The sequence below is a fragment of the Hemitrygon akajei genome, chromosome 13 (assembly GCF_048418815.1).
Source record: "Hemitrygon akajei chromosome 13, sHemAka1.3, whole genome shotgun sequence".
Classification (NCBI taxonomy): domain Eukaryota; kingdom Metazoa; phylum Chordata; class Chondrichthyes; order Myliobatiformes; family Dasyatidae; genus Hemitrygon; species Hemitrygon akajei.
This window is the reverse complement of record NC_133136.1, coordinates 54,993,097-55,018,242: the sequence shown is the minus strand read 5'-3', so window position 1 is coordinate 55,018,242 and position 25,146 is coordinate 54,993,097. Positions and strand designations below refer to the sequence as shown.

The 25,146-nt window shown below is 41.7% G+C and overlaps 1 protein-coding gene across 1 annotated transcript; it reads left to right on the top strand.

Moving 5' to 3' along the window:
* The first annotated feature begins 12,349 nt into the window (after positions 1 to 12,349).
* srd5a3 (steroid 5 alpha-reductase 3) lies at positions 12,350 to 21,458 on the top strand. The gene is made up of 5 exons (XM_073064641.1): positions 12,350 to 12,740; positions 16,131 to 16,279; positions 16,966 to 17,157; positions 18,705 to 18,836; positions 20,766 to 21,458. The coding sequence occupies exons 1-5, from the start codon at positions 12,433 to 12,435 to the stop codon at positions 21,023 to 21,025; spliced, it is 1,041 nt and encodes a 346-aa protein (XP_072920742.1). The 5' UTR covers positions 12,350 to 12,432; the 3' UTR covers positions 21,026 to 21,458.
* Positions 21,459 to 25,146: the final 3,688 nt, after the last annotated feature.

The following is a 25,146-nucleotide window of genomic DNA, read 5'->3' as shown; positions in this document are numbered from 1 at the left end:
CACCGCAAAATTTTATCATTTTTGATTTTGCCCCGCTGTTGGTTGCTGAACATGAACGCAACAGAGTGCTGGTCGGTCAGCAAGGTGAACCTTTTGCCGGCGAGATCGTGCCTCCAGTGCCTAATAGCTTCCACTATGGCCTGGGTTTCTTTCTTCACCGCGGAGTGCCGAATTTCAGGGCCTTGAAGGGTACGAGAAAAGAATGCTACTGGCCTGCCTGCCTGATTGAGGGTAGCAGCCAGCGTGAAATCGGAGGCGTCACTCTCTACTTGGAAGGGAATGGTCTCGTCCACCGCATGCATCGTTGCTTTGGCAATGTCCCCTTTAATGCGGCTGAAGGCCGCGCGGGCATCGGCAGAGAGGGGAAAAGTGGTAGACTTGACCAGGGGGCGGGCCTTGTCTGCGTAGTGAGGGACCCATTGGGCGTAATAGGAAAAGAAGCCCAGGCACCGTCTGAGGGCTCTGAGGGTGGTGGGAAGAGGGAGTTCTAACAGGGGGCACATACGGTCGGGATCAGGGCCAATGACCCTGTTCTCCACGACATACCCAAGGATAGCGAGTCGGGTGGTTCCGAACACACACTTGTCCCTGTTATAAGTAAGGTTCAGGGCTTTGGCCACTTGGAAAAATCGCTGGAGGTTGGTGTTGTGATCCGGCCAGTCGTGACCACAGATGGTGATGTTATCCAGATAGGGAAATGTGGCCTTCAGTTGGCACTGGTCCACCATCCGGTCCATTTCCCTCTGGAAAACCGAGACACCATTTGTGACACCAAAGGGGACGTGCAGGAAGTGATAGAGCCTGCCGCCCGCCTCGAAGGCGGTGTAGGGGCAATCCTCTGGACGGATGAGGAGCTGATGATAAGCGGATTTCAGATCTATGGTCGAGTACACCTTGTACTGAGCTATCTGGTTGACCATATCCGCGATGCGGGGTAGGGGGTACGCGTCAAGCTGTGTAAACCTATTGATGGTCTGGCTATAGTCCACGACCATCCTATTTTTCTGCCTGGTCCGAACAACAACCACCTGGGCCCTCCAAGGACTTGTGCTTGGCTCAATGATCCCCTCCCTGAGCAGCCGCTGCACCTCCGACTGAATGAAGGCCCTGTCCCCCGCACTGTACCTCCTGCTTTTAGTTGCCACAGGTTGACAGTCGGGGGTCAGGTTGGCGAACAGCGGTGGGGGAGGGATCTTGAGGGTGGAGAGGCTGCAAGTGGTGTCAGTAGCGCAGCTGTCGGCATGGTGCTGGGTGGGATGTGTGTGTGTGGTCAGTAGCGGGGTATATGACGAAGTCCCACAAAACTGAGGATTCCTGACGGTGAGTGGTGGGAGGGGCCCGTCATATGCCATAGTCACACTTTCGAGGTGGCTCTGGAAGCCCAGCCCCAATAGCACAGGCGCGCACAGTTGAGGCATGACCAGTAGCGCAAAGTCCCGATATTCTGCGCCCTGCACCACCAATGTCGCTACACAACCCACCCGGATGTCTGTGGAATGCGACCCAGAAGCCAAGGTGACCCTCTGGCTTACCGGCCGTGTCACGAGTCCGCAGCGTTGCACCGTGTCCGGGTTAATAAAACTCTCAGTGCTGCCCGTGTCAAACAGGCAGCTAGTCCTGTGCCCCTCCACCAGGATGTCCATCATTGACCTTGCGAGCTGGTGTGGGGCGCTTTGGTCGAGGGTTACGGAGGCCAGAGTTGAACCGCCGTCTTGGTGCCCAGTAAGCACCGGTGGGTCGGGGGCAGGGTGAGGTGGCGCCGACAAAGATGGCAGCCCCCATGCCTCGCGCGAGGTGGGCAGGCAAGATGGCGACCCCCGTGCCTCACACGCAGCGCTGCCCGACCCCGCTCGTGGTTCCGACTTACAGACCTTGGCGAAATGGCCCTTCTTCCCGCAGCTGGAGCAGGTCACCTCTCGGGCCAGGCAGCATTTTCGGGGGTGCTTTTCGATTCTGCAGAAGTAACACTGTGCGGGCTTGCGACTGGCAGCAGCTGTGGTCGGTTTCAGGGAGATCATGGAATCACGACTGGCAGCGGCGGTGGTGAATTCGCTCGTGGGCGGCGGTGGCGGAGTCTGCAGTGTCCACAGAACCGGCGGGGGATCGTGTGGCTGGACAGCATCAGCATTTTGCAGAGCTGCCTCCAGCATGTCGGCCAGCTCGATCGCCAAATGTAAGGTAAGATCAGCACTTTCCAGCAGCTGCTGGCGCACGTACACTAACCTGATCCCCGTAATGAAGGTGTCTCGCACTAGCAGCTCCGCATGTTGTTCCGCCATCAGTCCCTTGCGGTCGCAAGCTCGCACGAGTGTCTGTAGGGCTCGGAGAAACTGCCCGCTCGACTCGCCGGGTCGCTGTTGCTACGTTGCTAAGCGATGTCTTGCGTGGACGGTGTTCACCGGCCGCAGGTACTGTCTTTTGAGGGCATCCAGTGCCCCTTGGTAGGTTGGCAGGTCTCTGATAAGGGAGAATACTTTCAGACTTACTCTGGATAGGAGGATTTTGTACATTGTGGCAGGCTCAGTCACTGAAATCGCTTCCAAGTATGATTGGAAGCTTGCAAGCCAGAGCTCAAAGACAAGAGCTGTTTCTGGAGCTTGGGGGTCCAAGTCTAATTTTTCCAGATGTAAAATACTTTACATGTTTTAAAACTTCCAGCCAATAAAATTGATGCACCATCAATAACTCTCGGAGACGTGAGGCGAGATATAGGCTTTTATTGGCTGGAAGAAAGAACAAGCAGCAATTGACCACCACACTGCATCCTGGAGACAGGCTGGGGCTGTGTCTCCAATCGCCTTTATACCGGGGTCCGTGGGAGGAGCCACAGGAGCAGTCAGTTGGGGGGGCATGTCCAGACAGGTATATGTAGTTCACCACATGAAACTTATCACCTTGTCCATGATATCAAGCGTAACTCTGAGCCACGGAAACAGTGGCTTGACCGTATCCGGTCAAATTCTAAGGTCAATTGTCTTGAATCTTGAGGCATATCTTAAGGAGAACAAGAAAGTTTAAGGCATCCAAAAATAAGTTAATTTTAAAAAATATTAAAGAGTAATAGGGTAATTAAAAAGTTCTTAAAAATTACATGGGAACTCTTCACATTGCTTCATTGCTTTGAGAACTCTCCATCGCCAAACATTTTTGAAAATTTTGTTATAGAAGGTTGGAAAAATCTAATTCAAAATCATCATAATTGATATTATTCTAGATTGCTTTAGAAGTTCTTCTGCAGACTTCCTGCTTCCTCAATACTCCTGCTCCTACCCTACTGTGTCTTTGTACTGTCCACAAAGCTATCAATTCCATCAGTAAAATAATTGACATACACTTGGAAACAGGAGGTCCCAACACCCACCTCATTGGAAAACCAACAGTTATCAGCAGCCAACCAGAAAAGGCCCCCTTTATTCCAACTATTTTCCTCCTGCCAATCATTTATCCATGCTAATATCTTTCCAGTAATACCATGAGTTGTATGGTACATTGCCAAATGGCTTCTGAAAATCCAAGTAAACAACATCCAATGACTCTCCAAAGAGAAAACCTGTAGATGCTGCAAATCCAAGCAACATACACAAACGGCTGGAGGAACTCAGCAGGCCAGGCTGGTTATTTCCTCAAGGAACTCCAACAGATTTTCAGGCAAGATTTTCCCTTTAAAAAATCATGCTGACTTTAGCCATTCTGATCATGTGCCTCCAAGTACCCCAAAACCCCATCCTTAATAATGGACTCCAACATCTTCCCAACCACTGATGTCAGGCTACAAGCCTATAATTTCTTTTCTTTTGCCTTCCTCTCTTCTTACAGAGTCAAGTGACATTTGCAATCTTCTGGTCCTCTGGAAACTTTCCAGAATCCACTGATTCTTAAAAGATCACTGCACAATGTCTCCATAATCTCTTCAGTTACCTCTTTCAGAACCCTGGGGTGTACTCCATCTGGTCCAGTGATACATCTACTTTCAGCTTCCCAAGCAGCTTCTCCTTAGTAAAGCAACGATATTTACTTCTGCTCCCTAACACTCTTGAATTTCTGGTATACTGCTAGTGTCTTCCACAGTGAAGACTGATGCAAAATACTTATTAAGTTTGTCCGCCATTTCTACCTCTCCAGTGTAATTTTTTAGCAGTCTGAATCTATTCTTGCCTCCCTTTTACTCTTCATATACCTGAGAAACTTTTGGAATCTGCTTTTATATTATTGGCTGGCTTACCTTCAAATTTCATCTTTTTCCTCCTTACGGCTATTTTTAGTTGCCCGAGCAGCTTTAAGTTCCTGGGTGTCAAGATCTCTGAGGATCTAACCTAGTCCCAGCATATTGATGTAGTCATAAAGGCAAGACAGCAGCTATACTTTATTGAGAGTTTGAAGCAATTTGGCATGTCAACAAATATGCTCAAAAACTTCTATAGTTGTACCATGGAGAGCATTCTGACAGGCTGCATTACTGTCTGGTATGGAGGGGCTTCTGCACAGGACTGAAAGAAGCTGCAGAAGATTGTAAACCTAGTCAGCTCCATCTTGGGCTCTAGCCTACAAAGTACCCAGGACATCTTTAGGAAGCGGTGTCTCAGAAAGATAGCGTCCATTATTAAAGACCTCCAGTACCCAGGGCATGCGCTTTTCGCACTGTTACCATCAGGTAGGAGATACAAATGCCTGAAGGTACACACTCAGCGATTCAGGAACAGCTTCTTCCCTTCTGCCATCTGATTCCTATATGGATTTTGAAGCTTTGGACACAACCTCACTTTTGTTAATATACGGTATTTCTGTTTTTGCATATTTTTAAAATAATCTATCCAATAAATGTAATTGATTTACTTCTTTATTTATTATGTTTTATTTTATTTATTATTATTTTTCCCCTCTCTGCTAGATTATGTATTGCATTGAACTGCTGCTGTTAAGTTAACAAATTTCACGTCACATGCCGGTGATAATATACCTGATTCTGATTCCTTCTGTTGGTTTTTAAAAGCTTCCCAATCCTCCTCCTTCCCACTATTTTTTGCTATATTATATGCCCTCTCTTTTGCTTTCATGCTGTCTTTAATTTCCCTTGTCAGTCACGGTTGGCTCATCCTCCCGTTAGAATACTTCTTCTTTGGGATGTTCCTAGTCTGCACCTTCTAAATTTCTCTGAGAAGCTCTAGCCATTTCTGTTCTGCAATCAGCCCTGCTAGTGTCCCCTTCTGATCAACTTTGACTGGCTCCCTCATACCTCTGTAATTCCCTTTACTGCGCCGTAACACTGACACTTCTAACATTAGCTTTTCCCTCTCAAACTGCAGGGTGAATTCTATCATATTGTGATCCCTGCTTCCTAAGGGTCCTTTAAATTAAACTCCCTAATCAAATCCTATTCATTGCACAACATGCAATCCAGAATTGCCTCTTCTCTAGTAGGCTCAACCACAAGCTGCTCTAAAAAGCCATCTCATTTGATTTCTACAAATTCCTTCTCTCAAGATCCAGTGCTAACCTAATTTTCCCAACCTATCTGCATATTGAAATCCCCCATGACTATCATAACATCAGATATTTTTACATGTCTTTTATATCTCTTGTTATAATTTGCAGCCCATATGCTGGCTACTGTTTGGAGGTCTGTATATAAGTCCCATCAGTTCTTTTCACCCTTGCAGTTTCTTAACCCTACCCACAAGGATTCTACATCTTCCGATTGTATGTCACCTCCTTCTGAGGATTTGATATAGTATTTCACCAATGGCACCACCTCTGCTCCTCTGCGTATCTGCCTGTCCTTTTGGGACAAAGTATATCCTTGGATGTTAAGTTGCATACTATAATCTTCTTTCAGCCACAACTCAGTGGTGCCTACAATACCTTCTAATCTCTAACTGCCCTACAAGATCATCTACCTTATTCCGTATACTGTGCACATTCAAATATAACACCTTCCATCCTGCTTCCACCACACTTTTCTAACTTGACCCCATGTTACACTTCAACTCATCCCACTGTCTGCAACCTTGCCCTGTCTTCTACCCTTCCTTCCTCATGGTCTCACTAAGTACTGCACCTGCTTGTACACCAACTAACTTATCCTCAGCCCTATCACTCCAGTTCCTATCCTCCTGCCAAATTAGCTTGAACCCTTCCCAGCAGATACAGAAAAACCCACCCACAAGGATATTGGTTTCACTTGTGTTCAGGTGTAGTGTAACCCCTCCTTTTTATAGAGGTCATACTTCCCCCAGAAGAGATTGCAGTTTCCACACAAACAAGCAAATAAAAAAGGTTATTATTCACTGTACTTCTGGGTAACCTTTTCAGTTAAAAGTGCAAAATCAACATTGCAATCAGATTGCTTTGTTAATTAACTAAGGAATTTGACTTTGGAGCCTACATATTGGTGTCACTATGACATTTGGTCTTGATTCGGAAAGATTATTTCCTTACCACAAAATGATCAAACTGGGATTGTACAATGATGTGCAAGTTAGCATGTTGATGTAACTTGATCTACCTTCATTGCAGGTGAATCCTCTTTCTGATCTTTAGGTATGCCCTTGACCCCTTTAGGTGTCTCCTCTTCCACCCACATGCATTTACAGATATACAGAAGTAAAGCTTAATCCTGAGTAGTACATGGCTTGAGGTGCTGATGTGATATTATATTCATGCAGGTCATGTGCAGAACTCCTGCTTTGAGGTAGAGTAATCCTGCTTCCCAGTCAGGTTGTGGATTCCAAAGACATCAGGACAAAATTCGGAGAGAGTTCTGCAATGTTATAGGTCGTTTATTTCAGATGAAACTTTAAATCAATGTTACATCTAAATTCCTTGGTGACTATAAAAATACCAAAGCTATATTTCAATGAAGGCAATTCCAAATCACTAGTTACCTCTTATTTGACACTGCTTGTGCAGTTTGATTATTACTGCAACCTATATGATATTATTTGGAGCTATTTCAAAAACTCGAGCAAGTGGCCAACTCTTTGCTGCACATTGCTACCAATGCTTCCAGAGGCAGAGCATTTTAGAAAAGCCACTGAAAGAAATCCAGCTTTGTATGTACAGTGTAGAAACTCAATGGTTCATGACCCTCTCTCAGAGTGAAAAAAAAAACTCCTCATTTTAGTCTGCATCCAGCACTCTCTGTGTGAAAAACTTACCCCAATATCCCCTCTGTACCTATTTCCAAGCACTTTAAAACTATGCCCCTCATGTTAGCCATTTCAGCCCTGGCTATCTACACGATCAATGCCTCTCATCATCTTATACAGCTCTATCAGGTCACCTTTCATCCTCCATCACCCCAAGGAGAAAAAGCCAAGTTCACTCAACCTATTCTCATAAGGCATGCTCCCCAATCCAGGCAACATCCTTGTAAATCTCCTCTACACTCTCTCTATAGTATCCACATCTTCCCCGTAATGAGGTGACCAGAACTGAGCACAGTACTCCAAGTGGGGTCTGACCAAGGTCTCATATAGCTGTAACATTACCTCACAACTCCTGAACTCAATCCCATAGCTGATAAATGCCAACACACCGTACGCCTTGTTAACAACATTCATAGCAGCTTTGAGTGTCCTATTGACACGGTCCCCAAGATTTCTCTGATCCTCCACAGTGCCAAGAGTCTTACCATTAATACTATATTGTCTTCAAACTTGACTTACCAAAATGAACCACTTCACACTTACCTGCATTGAACTCCATATGCCACTTCTCAGCCCAGTTCTGCATCTTATCGATGTCCCACTGTAACCTCTGACAACCCTCCAGACTATCCACAACACCATTGTGTCATCAGCAAAGTTACTAACCCACCCTTTGATTTCTTCATCCAGGTCTCTTATAAAAATCACAAAGAGGAAGGGTCCCAGAACAGATCCCTGCAGAACACCACTGGCCACTGACCTCAATGCAGAATACGAACTATCTTCTATGGGCAAGCCAATTCCGGATCCACAAAGCAAGGTCTCCCATGCCTCCTTACTTTCTGAAGGAGCCTTGCATGGGGAACCTTATCAAATACCTTACTGAAATCCATATACACTATATCCACTGCTGTACCATCATCAATGAGTTTTGTTACATCCTCAAAGAATTCAAATAGGCTCATGAGGTACAACCTGTCCTTACCAAAACCATGCTGACTATCCCTAATAAGATTATGTCTCTCCAAATGCTCATAAATCCTGCTTCTCAGGATCTTCTCCAACAACTTACCCACACTGAAGTAAGACTCACTGGTCTATAATTTCCTGGGTTATCTCTACTCCCTTTCTTGAACAAGGAAACAACATTTATAACCCTCCAATCCTCCAGAACTTCTCCCGTCCCCATTGATTATGCAAAGATCATCACCAGAGGCTCAGCAATCTCCTCACTCATTTCACAGAGTAGCCTGGGGTATAACTCATCCAGTCCAGGTAACCTATCTAACTTGATGTTTTTCAAAAGCTCCAGCACACCTTTTTTAATGTCTATATGCTCAAGTGTTTAAGTCATCCTCACAATTACCAAATTCTGTTTCCCTAGTGAATACTCAAGAAAAGTATTCATTAAGTACTTCCGCCACCTTCTCCAACTCCAAGTGCACGTTTCCACTGACATTGCACAAGGGTTCCATTCAACCTTGGAAAGAATTCCTTCAGCCTCAGTGTGATCTAAATCACTGGTTACTTTATCATGGATGGTATAAGAAACCTTTGTAAAATTTGGGTGTGGCATTTTCATTTAACACTATTTTACCCTTGATATGTTCAAGTTTTCCAATGCCATTCTTAAACACTGCTGTGACGTCATCCTATATTTTTCTTAATTTTCTCTCCATTGACTCTGTTACAGGGGATGCAAATGGTGGATGAATTGCCAGTCAAGCTGTTGTCTCAACCAGTCGTGGCCTCGAAATATTGGTCCTCTTATTTTTACCACATACAAGCACAATTTTGGTTTGTTGGTTGTTGTATTTCACGCTATGAATGCCATTCCTCCAGACATTATCTTTTCTCCAGTAAAAGTTTTTAGTCGGATATCTGCAGGCTTCAGTTTAGTATCTTTGAAATGCTTTCAATCTCATTTTGTGGAATGACTGAAATAGCCGAGCCAGTGTCAAATTCCAGTTTAATTAATTTGTTGTTCACTTCTGATGTAAGCCATATTGCTTGTCTCTTGCTAGTTTTCACATTGTCAAACTCCAAGGCTACCTGGTTCTGTGTCACTCTCATCATTATCAGTTTTTATCTACAACATGCAGATTAGTGCTCATTTTGAAAGCGCAACTTGACTTTTTATCTTTTTCTCTTCCCTGTGCAGTTCATTTATCTTTGTCTATTTATCTTTGTATGTGTCCTACTTTGTAACATTTTTTCCAAGTTTTGCCTTTAAACCTGCATTGGTCAGGTGTATGTGGGCCCCAGCCACAACAGTAACATAATTTATTTGGCCAAGCCAGACTCTGTTTAGATGTTACAATTTTGTTCACGTTCACTTTCATTCCTGACTGCTACTCAAATGTGTCTCTGGCTGCTGTTTCCATTGATACAGCAATTTCAACTGCGCTTTTAAATGTCAGTAGTGCTTCAGTTAGGAGCTTCTTATCAAATGCCTTTTTGTAAAACTCCACAAACTAAACAATCTCTCAATGAATCATTAAGCCCATCACTGAACTGAAAATTTACCACATAAGTTGAAATGGAGACCCCTTCCTTTTGAATCCATGTATGAAAGCTAAAGTGTTCTGCAATCAACAATGGTTCTGTTTCTAAATGTTCCTGCATTACGTTCACAATTTCAGCAAAGCCAATTCGGCTGGTTTGGTTGGTATAGTTAAACTCCTGAGCAAACTGCATGTTTTTCCACCTATTGCACTCAGCAACACTGGCACCACTTTGCCATTGGCTATTTCATTTGCTTCAAAATAATGCTCAATTCATTTAGTATGCATCCAGTTACTTGTTATGCAATCAAACACCTCTGTCTTTCTAATGTAGTCAGCCAATCCTGCTTTTTGTAAAATGTAATAGTATCATCACCCAGTACTTACTGTTTGTGAACACATGGCTGTACATGTTGTTTGTCAATGTTGTCTGTTTTCAGGCTTTTTGTATCTTGAACGTTTCTCCACTGTTGCCTGTGTAGCAAGCTCTCCCTCTTCACTCAACTGATGAACCCAAAGGAACGGCAGAGACCGATACAGTTTGGTACCAGCAGTGCCACAGGAGTTGCCAGTCAGCATTGAACTCAATGTAGGACTGCCTTAGGGACTCTCGCTCAGGATTTTTCCCTCGGGGTTTACTCCCAAAGCCTTCCCATGAGTGGGTATAGCCGCAAGGCAGTGGAGATTTGAAATCAGAGTTTTCCTTCTCCTAGATGAGCTGTCAACCACGGCCTTTCTGTTTAAGGCACCAGTAACCCATCTTTGCCCCTTCTCCTGTCAGTAGAAACAGTCTCATCGGGCTTACTAGCTAAGCTGCACACGAAGGCCAGGTGCTCAACTTGGTTGTCACAGGATATTTGAAGCACATGCCATCGGGAGCATTTAATAGGTAGTGGGAGCTTGTCCCCTTTGCCATCCCTTATGAATTATATAATCAATATATTTACAATATTACTCAAATATCAGGGAGATTTCAGGATCTTTTCTCGATCTAAATTCCAGATTGGGAAATAATCCCTTCTTGAGCCCTTGTAATGAGGAACTACCAGGACGGATAGAGGAAGAACTGATCTTGCTACAAAATGACTTTGAGCTGGAGCCAAGGTTCAAAAAATTCATATCAAGACTTTTGTTTGCAGAAAGAATTCTGTGAAAGCTATCCTGCACTGTGGAAAAGGTCAAGAAGTTCTTTATTACATTTCTAACATCATATTTACTGGGGCGCGCTTTCAGAGCAGTTGGCCAACTTCATTCTAAGCAACGAAACAGATTGCAGATTATTGAACATGGGGATCTGGGACTTCTGAGCGACATTCAGTCTGATGTTGAAAAGCTGATATCACTGCACAAAGCTCATCCATCTCATTGAAAGGTGAAAAAGGAATGAAGTAGTGAATAGTTGGACTACTACTGCACACTCTAAAATTGTTGATGAAAATTGTTTTTATTTAAATAAAAAAATATTTGTAGCTTTATATATTTGCAATTATTTGCCACTGATTTGCATTTGCAGTTCCTACTTTCCTTCACTGTGCATCATAAATGAAAACTGTGATTTTATTCAGTAAAGTGCAGGAAGAGCGATGAGGCCACCAGTGCTGTGGTCTGGGAGGCAAGGGGCAGTAACCCAAAGAAGTTTGAGAACCACTGCTCTTGATGATGGAAATCTAAAACTTAAAACAGCACAGGGAACAGGCATTTCAGCCGAGTTAAACTAATCCATACATATCCCTCAATCCTCTGCATGTTCATATGCCCATCTAAATTTATTTACTTTATTTAGCAATACGGTAAATTCCAGCTCTTCCAGCTGCACCAACCAGCAACTCACTGATTTAACCCTTGTCTACTCACAGGCCAATTTACAATAACCAATTAACATACTAATGGGTATATCTTGGGACTCTGGGAGGAAACTGGAGCATCTGGAGGAAACCACACGTGTACAGGAAGGAACATACAAACTTGCTTAGCGGATGCCGGATGAATTCCAATGCCCTGAGCTTGTCTCTGCTTCCACTACCATCCCAGACAGTGCATTTGAAGCACCACTATTCTCTGTGTGAAAGAAAGCTTGTCCCACATAACTCCTTAAACTTGTTGATTCTCTTAAAGTTATACCCTCTAGCACAGGGGTTCCCAACCTTTTATATGCTATGGCCCCCACCCTTAATCGAGGGGTCAGTGGACCCTGACTCTAGCACAATCGTTTCTAGTGCCACACACAAATGCTGGACGAACTCAGTGGGCCTGGCAGCATCTATAGACATATATGAAAGTCGATGTTATGAGTGAAGACCCCTCTCCACGACTGAGCTGTTGCTCCAGATTCCCAAGCGTCTGCAGTTTCACTTGTATCTCCACCTGAAATTTCTACCCTGCGGGAAATAATTTTTTTCTCCCTACCCAATACCGTATATGCCTCTTACACAGAAGAACAGCTAATTCCCCTCCTCTATCAAATTTATAACAGTCCATGAACCCATTCCACGACCTTATTAATTGTCTTTTACACTACTTATGTTTATAAAATACTATTTTTTTTGCGTCTTGCCACAAAACCAATTTCAAGACATACATCAGCGGGATAAACGGGATTCTGATGATTTCATGAACTTGTATCAGGTGTCACTTCTCCACTTTTTTCGCTCGTCTCCCCCCACTCAAGCCCCCAGTTCCCCTCCCAAACGACCTCTGCATTTGTGAGGCCAGCCCCCGTTCAAGGCTGTGATTACCCAGCAGCTGACAGCCCGAGCCCGAGCCCGAAACCAAAGCCGGCCTGTATGTTCCGCTTTGCTGCGGGATTTCGCGGATCGTATCCGCCTCTGGGGCCGCCGGCGATTCCTTCAGCCTCGCCTCTCTCCCCTCCTCCTCACCATTGCAACATGGTCGTCCTATCTGACTTGGGGATTTTGGCCACCGCCTGGCTATTTTTCGCCGCGATTTTTCTGATCTGTGTTGTTTTTCCCGATCTATGTTCCGGTTCGGCTATCTGGCGCGTTGTACTTAAAGACGCCATGTGTTACGGTAAAAGCAAACAGTATTTCTTCCAGCGACCGCCCTGGCTTCAGCGCCAAGATCTCCCGAAGAGGTAAGAGCAGCAGCAGCTCACAAAGTCTTTGTGTTCCCTTTTATGATATGATTGGGAGTTCAAGATGCCCAGGAAACCTGGTGTTAGGTAGTATTAAGCATTACGTCAATGTATCCTGACGAATGTACCGGTAGTTAACAGTGAGCAAGCAGGCCCTCCCTTTATGTTGCGGAAGTTGGCCTGAAAGAGGACGGTAATGTTTGGCTATCCCCCCAGTGAATTTGGAAGATTTGCGGGGTTGTACTTTGGTCTCAATGCTTGTACTGCAACCAGGAACCCTTGGATGAGGCCAGAGAAGGCATACTTCAAATATGAAATAATTTCAGTCTGCATGTCAGAGGGAAACAAACCCCAGGGTGATTTCTGTGCCAGGGTGTGAAGGGATGCAACCCTCCAGTGATCAGCGAAGATTGACCAGGGCAGACCAACTCACAACAGGGTTACATATGGTGACATATACTGTATGTACTTTGAAAATACATTTATTTTGACTTTGAACTTAGTTCATCAGCACACCAAAATAAGGACAACTTGCTGGAAAAACTCAGTGGTTCAAACAACATCAGTGGATGCCAAGGAAACGTTGATATTTTTTGCTGATTCCCTGCATCAGGACAATGTTGGAATTACCGTAGTCTGCCCGATTTCTTCCTTGTCAAAATGCTTGGGCCATATACTACAAAGTATATGTTAGGAAATATAATTGTTCAAGCAAGGGATCACAAGCCTGTTTATAACATCTCAAAGGTTCATTTATTATCAAAACATACAACTCTGAAATTCTTCTTCATCAGATAGCCAAAAAAATCAAGGAAAAAAAGAACGGCAACACAATCATCATCTCCGAACTGCCCCCCACCACACAAAAAAAGTGAAAGATCGGGCAAAAAACACAATATAAAAAATTATGACTCAAAAAAGTCCGTAGTCCAAATCCATATCCATAAATGCAGAAAACCTCAGTAACATTCTCCTGACACAGCAGCAGGTGTCTCCTCTCTCAGGCAGCAGAGTGATCCCACCAGCGATTGAAAGCAGGTAGCCAGTGCTCATCTTCCGCATTCACCTCGATTTTTCAGTCTCATCTGTCCCACAGTAGGCATTGGCGTCTGCTGGACTGACTACATCCTAATCTGCTCCGTTATCTCTTGTCAGCCTAGAGTCAGAACATCAATGTCAACAGAAGCATTGCCACAGGACAATCACTGTTAAAGTCTTGGGGAGTGTAGAGTGCTGCTATAAGAAAATGCCTAAATGCATTCTTTGGGGGGGGGGGGAAGATTAAATGGAAGCTTGGTTCATACTTAGAAATGTGCATTAAGGGCCGCAGTTCACTTCTGGGAAGTCATTCATCCAACCTTACCTGTAGCCCAGTGCTGCAATGAGTCAAAGTGGAAAATGCACCTAAAATTCTAGCTTCTAGTGGGAAATCACAGCCCTGGTTTTTTACTTAGCCATTTGTTATTTTTAAGAGCGGTAGATACTTTGTTAGACAATTAAAGGCGCTTTTTTAAAATCAGATTTCTGGAGATACTCGGGACAGGCAACATCTGTGGAGAGAGGAGAAGTAGAATTAACATTTCAGGTTAATAATTATGAATTTGTAAAAGTGGTTTGTAAGGAATGGTTGGGATTTTTGAGAGAACAAAGGAAATGACTATGTTGGGATAGAAACCTGGACCGTTAATGACAAATGCTGTTGGTACTGTTTTGAGGAGGTTCTTAATTGTAGCTGATTTGTATGGAGGAATGCAAAGAGCATAATAAAGCAATTTCAATTGCAGAGGAGATGAGTGCTGGAGGAACTCAGCAGGCCAGGCAGCATCGGTGGAAAAGGGTAAACAGTAGACGTTTTGGGCCTCATCCTGACCGTTCACTCTTTTCAATTGATGCTGCCTGACCTGCTGAGTTCCTCCAGCATTTTGTGTGTATTGTATGCATGAATGCAGAATGATCTGGTTTCTAATTGGTGACTGTAACTTAGCTGTTAATTCATGTTCAGAGCAAAAAAATAATCAAAAGGGATTTGTGAGCATATTCGACCGAGAGCAAGTTAAGCAAGAGCATAGAACTTGGGAGAGAGGTAATGGAACTAACAAGATTGTTGTCTGGAGACCCATCTTGGCCAGTTGAGTCAAATGGCCTCACTCAGTGTGATTTTAACTATAGAATAAGTTATAATGATCTGTTTATATAAACTGTGTAAACATACAATTTCCAAAGATTGAGATGGTGCTAATATAGAAATGTATTGTGTATTTTGCAAAATAATTAGGATTTGATATATTAATTTCTCAGGCTTCCAGCAGGGTGTAGGTGTCGATTATAACCTTTTCGATGGCAAACCCTGTCATCTTCAGGGATGATGCCTGGGAATGTCTAGTCTGGTGGTATTTGTACCCCTGTAGTCCATCCCTCCTGATTGATTAGTCCTTATCCAATCAGGTTTCCACTCTCCTACCTTGTTTACAATTGAATTTCAGTTCTTATTTAGAGTGAGACCTTTGTCTTTATTAAAATTGTTTTCCTCTAGTTTTATTTCAATGTCTTCCTTTCTCAAGCGGTCCCAGAAGTCATTGGTGTGGCACAGTAGTTTTGTGCCATCGAAGTCAATCCTATGGCCATTGCAAATTCGGTGTTCTGCTACTGCCGACTTCTCCGAGTAACCCAAAGAGATACACTTCCTGTGCTCGTTGATGTGGGTTTCCACCATGCATTCCGTCTGCCTGATATATTTTTAAAATTAGGATTTAATTCTGATTCTTGCCTGTGCTGCTCCTGAACTGAAAGCATTGAGGTGAAAAGTTAGTCAAAAATTTTTTTCAAGCATTTTGAATAACTTTTAATCTCAATTTAAAGTATGATTTTCTCCCTTTTAACTTTAACAAGATTGATGCCATAACAAAGCAGCACAAGTTTTCCTAAAATATGGTAGGTTAAAAGCATGATATGGTACAAAACTGATCAGCGTTATATTTCTTGGCACTGAATTGGAATTGGCAATTTCTGAGGCAGTCTTGTGTAAAGTGATTCAAGAAGGTGGTCCACCGCTGCTTACTCAAGGGCAATTAGGATGGACAATAAATGCTGGTCTTGCCAATTATGTCCACAACTTGGAAATGAATGATCACTGTGGAAATAAGTAAATAAATCCAACTTAACAATAAAATTTTTTATCTAAGTCAGTTTGTAACCTTAGAGTATAATACACTGTTCCAGGTTAAAACAAAGTTGTAAGATGAAGTGGCCTCTGAGACTAGGTGCAAAAATCAGACAATGCCCCAATGCACTTTAAATCAGCTCTTGAACACAGTAATTATTCTAAAGAAAGAATGTTTTTGAAAACAGTTATGGTTAATAGGATGACATTTTTTTTCTTTTTTTTTGCAGTTGGTTTTCTCATTTCTATGTGGTTTCAGCGATGTGGAATAGTTTTCTACTTATAATTACTTGTCAAAATCTGTTTTTTGGTCAACCTTTCCCATTATGGCTTCAAAGACTGCTTAGTTTTCTTTCTGGAAGTGTCCAGTTAAAACCTGGTAAGAATTAGTTTTCACTTTCTACACAAGATAAGAGCAAATTACTGAATTGTGTATGAATGGGAATAATTATTTCTCAAATAGAGCAACCCCAGGTGAGAAGAAATAATTGTTCTCATGGAGCTGTACCCTTTTGAAACAAGCTTCCATGAATTTAAATAAAATTAAGTGGTAGTGAAACATAAAGTTGATCATTTGATATTATAATCTTCCAACACTTAATAACCAAGTTTACCCTTATGAAACAATTTCCATAGAATTTTAGGTAAATAAATATTAAGACTAATTCTTACAGAATAAATCAAAAGTCAGTGTTCCTGAGGTTTGACAATGACAATCTTATAAGAATAGAAAAAAAAATTATAGTGTGTCTTTTATGAAATACATTTCAAGAACAGGCTGTTGTAATATCAGGAAGTAATATCCCACAAGATTTGATCTTGTGATTTTGAATTAACATTCCATGTGATGTTCCTCAAAAATAGGAAAATCTAAAATACTGGTGAAAGGTTATCAATCTGAAATGCCATCTGTATTTCTCCAGCCATCTGTGCTGAATGATCTGTTGAGTATGCCTAGTTTTTACTGTTTTTACTACTGTTGGAAAATATAAATATTGGCAAGAGCAGTTTTTAGTGAATATTTAAAATATGCATTATTTTAAAGCTTTAATATTTCTTTTACAGGTAATGAATTGTCCGTCCTTCTGGTTCAAATAATGTTGTTTGTGCAAGGTGTTCGACGCCTCATAGAGTGCACTGTTGTCTCTGTGTTTTCAAATGGTAGCATTCATCCAGTACAGTATTGTTGGGGTCTGGTTTATTACATCCTTGTGGGTTTAACAGTGCATTGTGAAGGACTCCATCCTGGATCAAAAGGTAGTTTTTTATTTGCATAATTTAAATACAGAGGCCTGATATATTTAATTGACCAGTTAATACCAAAAGTTATAAGAGTTATGAAACTTGTGAGAATGAAGAGCAAATACCTTAAGCCTTCATTGGCTGCGCTTTTCCACTTGGGCATTACTGCTTTTGTTTTCCCTAGAAGTAAGTGTTGATAATCTTATTGGCTTCCCAATTCCCCCGTCGTTAAAGTTTAGTTTATCTAAAACTCTGCTGCCTCTATTATAACTTAAGTAAATTTTATCAAGAAAGCCTATGCTCAATTATTGATTCAGCTGCATCCTAGCTTCAAAAAATCTCACTTTGAATTCAAAATGCTTCATGTCTGTTCTACAGCCTTAAATGGCAGTTTGTCTACCATACAATCTTTATCAAATAGCACTTTATTGGACACGGTTGTTTAGATGATGGATATTGCCATTTTAATATCATTTCTCAGGAATGTTTCATGATTGTGTATCCTGAAACCTTTACTTTTATTGCAACAATACATTTTATCCTTTAAATAATGTAATAAAGAAGGTTGAAGAAAGTGGAGCATTTATGTATGCAGACTTTCAAAAGGCTTTCTAGAAGTACCTCTTTACAAAACAGCAGTCCATGAATTGAAAAGCAATGCCAACAATGATAAAAAATTATATAAGAGACAGAAAGTAATATCTACCCTGGTTCCCCATTATCATTCATGGTTCTGGAGTCCAAACACGTGTGTAGGTAATCCATTGTGCTTTTATTTGGGGGAACAAAAGACATCTGATTAGCTGTGCTCTGCTGTCTCACTAATAGAACACCTCCAACAGCACTCAGGAATAACAAATGGAATCTGCACTAAAAAGGTTCATTATGAACATCATATATGTTCTGCCATGAACCTGGCATGAGCACCTACACTTGTGCCTGTAACCTTTCAGAGCCCTATGTTGACTTTGACAACTATGAAATAGGAATTGGATTGCAAGATCTTGGACAAGGAGCAGCAGAGATGAGCTAGTTGGAAAGCCTTGTAAGAAGCTGGTCTGGGCTCATTTGGCTAAATATGTCCTTTGTTACTTCAATATTCTATGATAATCTGTTCGGTATTGCTTTATCTGCTGTTTTTGTAGAATGTGGGGTAGAGAGAGAAATTTCTGTTAGATCATATCATTAGAAAAAATAAGTCATGTTATAATTATGGATGTGCAACAATATTAAAGTAGTAGTACAACTTAAAGGTCATGCCTGATTTGATTTTCAAGCACATCTGATTCTGTTGTACATGAGAATCAAATTAGGATATGATTCCCAAGTTGTATCTGCAATAAGGAAGTCAATATGCACAGCCTTGAGTTTGCACCAATTTGCTTTATTTTAAAAAAATGTCCATTTGAACAGATATGTTACTCAACAATTTAATATTAGAGAACTAACTCTTCTTGGACAGTGGAACAGTTTCACTGAGCTAAGGCAATCTGGTTCTATGTTTAATGTATGCACGTAAAATGTTTGGAAACTTTTTCTTAACTTTTTGCCTTATTGTGTAGTATTCACCATGCATGATCTGATTGCACAAGGACAGTGGTACCATATAACTGGAATAGCGCTGTTTTTGTGGGCGACAATTCATCACCACAAGAGTCATTTGATCCTTGCAAACTTGAGGAAAAACAAATCAGGTAAGAGATTTTTTCCATGACACATTATTTGTGCAAGTAAGTTAATGGTGCACAAACGTACTAGCTGATGCGTAACTAAGATTTAGCAAATAATGATTGACAAGGAGGACAAAATTTAGCATATGAAAACCTGCTATTTAATATCTTGAACGGTGTTATGTGCAATTCCAGTATATATTATTCAGATTTGGCTTGGAAAACTAAGGGATTATTAAGATTTTCTGACTTATTTTTGGACAACTGTTTTATGTCTTTTGAGCAATTAGCAAATAAATATAATTTGCCTAGATTTCATTTTTTTAGATACTTACAGGTTAGGCATTTTTTAATTACGGTACTTCCTTCATTCCCAAATTTTGTGTCTTCAGATATTTTGGAGAGTTTGTTTGAATTAAACCCTTTTCAAAAAGGGCTTATATCAAAACTTTATAATATAATTATGAAGATACGTTCAGTGCCCTTTGATAAGACCAAAAATGATTGGGAAAGAGAGCTTAATCTTATTATTCCTATTGAGAATTGGGATAGAATTCTTCAATTAGTTAATACATCATCTATATGTGCCAAACATTCATTAATACAATTTAAGGTTGTGCATAGGGCCCATAAGTCCAAGGATAAATTAGCTCATTTTTATTCTCATATAAACCCTATTTGTGATAGATGTCAATCAGAAATCGCGTCTTTAACTCATATGTTTTGGTCATGTCCGATTTTGGAAAAATATTGGAGAGATATTTTTGATATTATTTCGGCGGTACTGAACATTGATTTACAACCCCATCCTATTACCGCAATTTTTGGTTTACCGATGATGGGCTCACTTCACTTATCTCCTTCCGCTTGTCGAATGATTATTCAGATTGCTCTTTCAATTGAAAAAATTGGTCATTTCTGCTGGTGGTCTTGAGATAGTTATTCATTTGACCTCATTAGAGCAGAAGGTTTAAAGGGAGCTTGTTTTTTTAACTGAAGGTGAGTCAGGATACAGGATGGATTTCAGCCTCCAATGGCAAATGGATTGTAGCTGCTATGGGATGGTTTGCCTCTTAAGAATTAGGTTCCTCTTCTGTTTCGTAATCAAGCAGCAATTATGTACTGACTTTTTTGCATCTCCTTTCATCTAATAAGATGTGGGATGCAATTCTTCATACGCTCTGTCTTTCTTTCTTTAATTCAGCATGGTTTAATAGGCTTCCTTCAGGACATTATCTAGGTATTATACTTAAGTTGTAAACATAAACATTCCACATTGACATTGTTATCATGTTAAGAGCATCACAGCTAAACAATCTTCAATATTCATGCAAAGACAGTTTCCAGCTCCTTCAGTCTATGACTACCTGTATTGGAAGCCCAACCACTCTTGCAACATGGATCAATCACTCTGCTCACCTTACCCTTCTCGCTGGGATCTGTTAATTCAGCAGTGTGGGTCAATGGATTCTGGCCTTCTGATGTGATTTCAATATTCCCAGATTAAATGGTATTTTCTCTTACAGTGCATTCCAATTTAATTGAATACATACTGGCTGACAGATGGGATTTTTGAAAATAATGCCCACCTGCTGTTGTAATTCAATTTTGTTGCAATTTTTTTTTCGGTGTGCTTCTTTTCTTTCCAATATTCAGTCTGAGGAGTGCATGTGGGTAAGATTCATAATTAACAGTAGGTGCATATTGGTTAATTTTCATATTGCCAGATAAATCCCTGAAAATATTTTCCTTCCAAAATCCATGTTTCAATGTATGTTTCATCTCAGCTCCTCTATCACTATTTCCCCCAGTCTTTCCTCCATGCCATTACTTCTAATGTGGGATAGTAATTAAACATTTACACCATTTTATTTAAATATTATTGAAAATTTGTATGCAAGAAATGATGCTATTTTCTCTTTTAGTAAATTAACTGTTTCTGTTCCTATATAGGTGAAGTGATCAACTACAGGCATAGCATCCCACATGGTGACTGGTTTGAATTTGTTTCTTGTCCACACTATTTTGCCGAACTGCTGATCTACTTTGCTTTAAGTGTAACCTTTAAAGGACAGCACCTTACATGGTGGTTTATAGTCTTGTATGTATTATGCAGCCATGCATTGATGGCAATTCAATCCCATGAATTCTATGTCAAAAAATTTGACAATTATCCCAAAACACGAAAAGCATTTATACCTTACATTTTTTAAATTTTCATAAAATACAGAATATTTTTTATACTCAGTGTCGTGAGTTTTTAAAAAATTGTACCTGATCCTATAAAATTCGCTGAAGTTATCTTCAATGTGTATTATATAGGTTGAGTACCCCTTATCCAAAATGATTGGGACCAGAAGTGTTTTGGATTTTGGATTTTTTCATATGTTTGAATAAGATAGCTTGGGATAGCCATAATTTCTGACTCTGAATTTATGTGCTACATTAAGCTACCTTTGTCTTGCACTTATTCAATGCTTGAGGTTCTGTGAATAAAAAAATGTGTAACAGGCCATTGAGTTCATCAAGAAATTATATAATCTTCCAGATCATATTTCTGTATAATGTCTAATGCTAATACTAACATGATGCAATATGTCATAAAGCTGCCAGATGGCATCCCAAGATGCTGCATTCAGTTCAAAAGCTGTCAAGTTTATTGTCATTTAACTACATACATGAATATAACATAAATAACCATATACATGTAATGTATATAGAAACGAGACAATGTTTCTTCGAACCAGGGTGGAAAGCACAGTAGTACACATAACACATGATAATTTATGAAGGTATGGATAAAATCTGTAGATGAATCACACATAAATAACAAACTGAAGTGCATTAATATTAAATATTATAACGTACAGAACAGATTAACTAGTGACACTTCGAATACGATGTGGCAGAGAGTTCAGAAGCCTAACAGCCTGGGGGAAGAAACTGTTTCTCATCCTGACTGTTCTTGTTTTTATGCATCGTAGTCTCCCGCCTGATGGTAGGAAGTCAAAGAGGATGCTGGATCCTTAATAATACTAAGGGCCTTGTGTACACAGCGCTCCTGATAAGTGATCCGGGTGAATGGCAGGGCGACCCCTATGATCCTCTTTGCTGTTCTCACAGTCCTTTGTAGGGACTTCTGGTCCAATACTCAACTGCTCCTGTACCAGATGGAGATGTAGCTCATCAGGACCTTCTCAATGGTGCTTCTGTAAAACACAGTTAAGATTGGTGGGGGGGAGGAGCCTTGGTTGCCTTAATCTTCTTAGGAAGTGAAGGTGCTGCTGTTCCTTCTTGTTCAGGAAGGTGAGGTCATCCATGATGTGAACTTGGTGCACTTAACACTCTCTACGGAGGAGCCATGTATTCCCAGAGGGAGATAGTTTGTCTGCACCTTCCTGAAGTCTCTAATTTCCTTTGTCTTCTCCATGTGCAGGCTTAGGTTGTTCTTCTCACACCAATCTACCAGCCGCTCCACCTCCTCGCTATACTCCTTCTCAACATCGTTCTTGATGAGGCCAGCTACTGTTGTGACATCCACAAACCTGTTGACACAATTTGAGCTGGATCCTGTGACACAGTCATGCATCAGCAGTAGGCTGAGCACACAGCCTTGGGGAGCGCCAGTGCTCAGCATAATGGGTCAAGGGATGTTGCTGCCCACATGGACTGACTGTGGTCTTACTGTTAAGAAGTCCAATTGCCAAAGGAGGTGTTGAAACCCAACAAGGAGTTTCCCCACCAGTTACTGGGGTATGATGGTGCTGAACACTGAAATGAAGTCTATAAACACGTGAGACCCCATTTTCCAGGTGGGACAGGACTAAGTGGAGGGCAGAGGCTATTTCAGCATCAGTGGATTGATTTGAGTGATAAGCGAACTGGAAAGGGTCCAGTGTAGCTGAGAGAAAGGCTTTAATGTGCTCCATGACCAGCCGCTCAAACCGTTTCATAATGGTTGATGTTAATGCCATTGGACAATAGTCATTTAGGCAGGTTACTGTCAAACTTATTTAGCATTTGAATGATGGAAAATCAGAACCAGTTTTATTATTACTGTCTAATATGATTTGAAATCTGTTATTTTCCAGCAGCAGTACAGTACAAAGACATAAAATTCCTATAAATTACACAATGAATAGTGCAAAACAAGGATATTAAGGTAATGTTTATGGGTCTTTCATAAATCTGATGGCAGAGAAGAATCTGTTTCTGGATTATTGAGTGTTGGTCTTTAGGCTTCTGTACCTCCCCAGTGGAGGTAACAAGAAAAAGGCATTCAAGATTACAGTCTATTATTACCGGTACGTTTATCAAAACATACAGTGAACTGCGCCATTTGCTTTAACACCCATCCCAGGATGCTGAGGGTCCGGAATGTCGATGCCGCCTGCTTGAAGATGTCCTGTGTGATGGGCCCAGGATGGATCTGGCTGAGTCTATGACCCTCCACAGCCTCTTCCGATCATGTGCATTGGGGTTTCCATGTCAGGCTGTGGTGCATCAGTTAGAATGATCTCCTTCGTACATCGAGTGAAGTTTGCAAGAGTCTTTAGTGATGTATGAAATCTCCTCAAACTCCTTAATGGTCGCATCAGTGTGGTAAGCCCACGATAGGTCCACTGAGATGCTGATACATAGTAACTTAAAGCTGCTTACTCTTTCCAGCGCTCATTCCTCAAAGAGGGCTGCTGCATACTCTAGAGTAGATGAGTACTAAAGGAGCCTGAAAAACGACACTCTACTTTTTATGTGCAGCTCCCAATAGATTCATTAAATATTCCCATTTGGAACTACTACAGATAATATTTCCAGCCACAGAGATTGCAGTAAGTATCATTATTTCAAAGAACTAATGGTTTTCAGAACTGATCGACGCTGGATGTCCAGCCCACCCAGAGAGTGGGTGCAGCAGCCGGAGGCTCAGGAAATATCTCCATTGTCTCAGAGACGTGGCTGCCAGAGACTCCGGGTAAAACTGGAGCACAAGGCCCTAATGTCCTCTCTCTATCTTCCTTACTAATTACCACTGAAGACCTCTGACATAAGAGATTCTGCAGATCCTTGAGCAACGCACAAAATACTGGAGAAACTCAGCAGGTCAGACAGCATCTGTGAAGGGGAATAAACAGTTGATGTTTTGGGCTAAAAATTACCTTCCATAGATGCTGCCTGACTTGCTGAGTTCCTCCGGTATTTTGTGTGGGTTGTAGAGCTCGGAGCAAGATTGCATTACGAAAAGAAATCAGGGACTGTTGTGTACTCTGCTTCACAGAAACATGACTCAACCACAACACTCTGGACGTAGTAACCAACCCAAAGGCGTCACCTTCCACTGAACGGACTGGAAGGTGGCATCAGGTAAAGGCAAAGATGGTGGTATTTGCTTCATGATTAACTGGAATTAGAGTGCACAGACACTGCAGTGCTGTGTCAGACCTGTTCCCCCCACCTGGGACATCTGGTGGTCAAGTGTCATCCGTTCAATCTGCTGAAGGAGTTTTGCCATTGCCATCCTGATAGCAGAACACTCTGACAGATAATCCAGGTGCCCCTGGAGAGGGTAAGCACTGTGATCAACAGGGACAAAGCAGTGCACCCTGATGCTTTCCTGATAATTTTGGGGAACCAGTCAGACCAGCTTGAAGAAGTGTCTGACAAACATCACTAACATGTAACCTGCAGAACCAGAGGAGCCACCTCACTTAGGTTACTGTTACACCACCATCAAGAATGTTTTACTGTGTCATCCCATGCTTGATTGGGCAATCCAATCACCTGGCTATAGTCCTCCTTCGGGCATGTATGAGGACCACAGCACCAGAAGTGAGAACCACAAAGATATAGTGAAGGGAGGCAGAGGAGCATTTGCAGGACAATTGTGAATCTAGACTAGATCATATTAAGGGAGTCATCTTTGGATCTGAATGAATATGTCACCAACCTTATTAAAACATGCATGATTGCTGCCCTTTCGAAGTAGATGGGAACCTCAGACGCAGCCGTGAGAAGAACCACACTAATTTTCTTTTGTGGGCAACTCAAAGAAATCATCGAATACTCCTGTGCACCCACGATAGCATCCTGTTTGAATACACGGTATTCAATATCATAAACCTTTCAGGTGAGGGGGATGACCCACCACTGTAAACTTGAAGCTGGCAATGTCAGAATATCAACACCGCCTCCATCGCTGACTTTCTACCAATATGCATATCAGCTCGGCATCGGTACTTGATGTAATGCCATTTTGCCTAGCAGTAAACTAATGATTTTAATAGATCGTTTCTATTATTGTAGAAAGAACCTAATGCTGAGTTTAAGTAATGGATGG

What these genes read in the sequence shown, in the direction of transcription:
- srd5a3 (XM_073064641.1), top strand. Translation starts at nt 12,433, where the DNA reads ATGTTCCGCTTTGCTGCGGGATTTCGCGGATCGTATCCGCCTCTGGGG. An exon ending in CGCCAAGATCTCCCGAAGAG is followed by an intron (nt 12,741 to 16,130) that starts GTAAGAGCAGCA and finishes TTTTTTTTGCAG; the next exon opens with TTGGTTTTCTCATTTCTATG. An exon ending in AAGTGTCCAGTTAAAACCTG is followed by an intron (nt 16,280 to 16,965) that starts GTAAGAATTAGT and finishes TTTCTTTTACAG; the next exon opens with GTAATGAATTGTCCGTCCTT.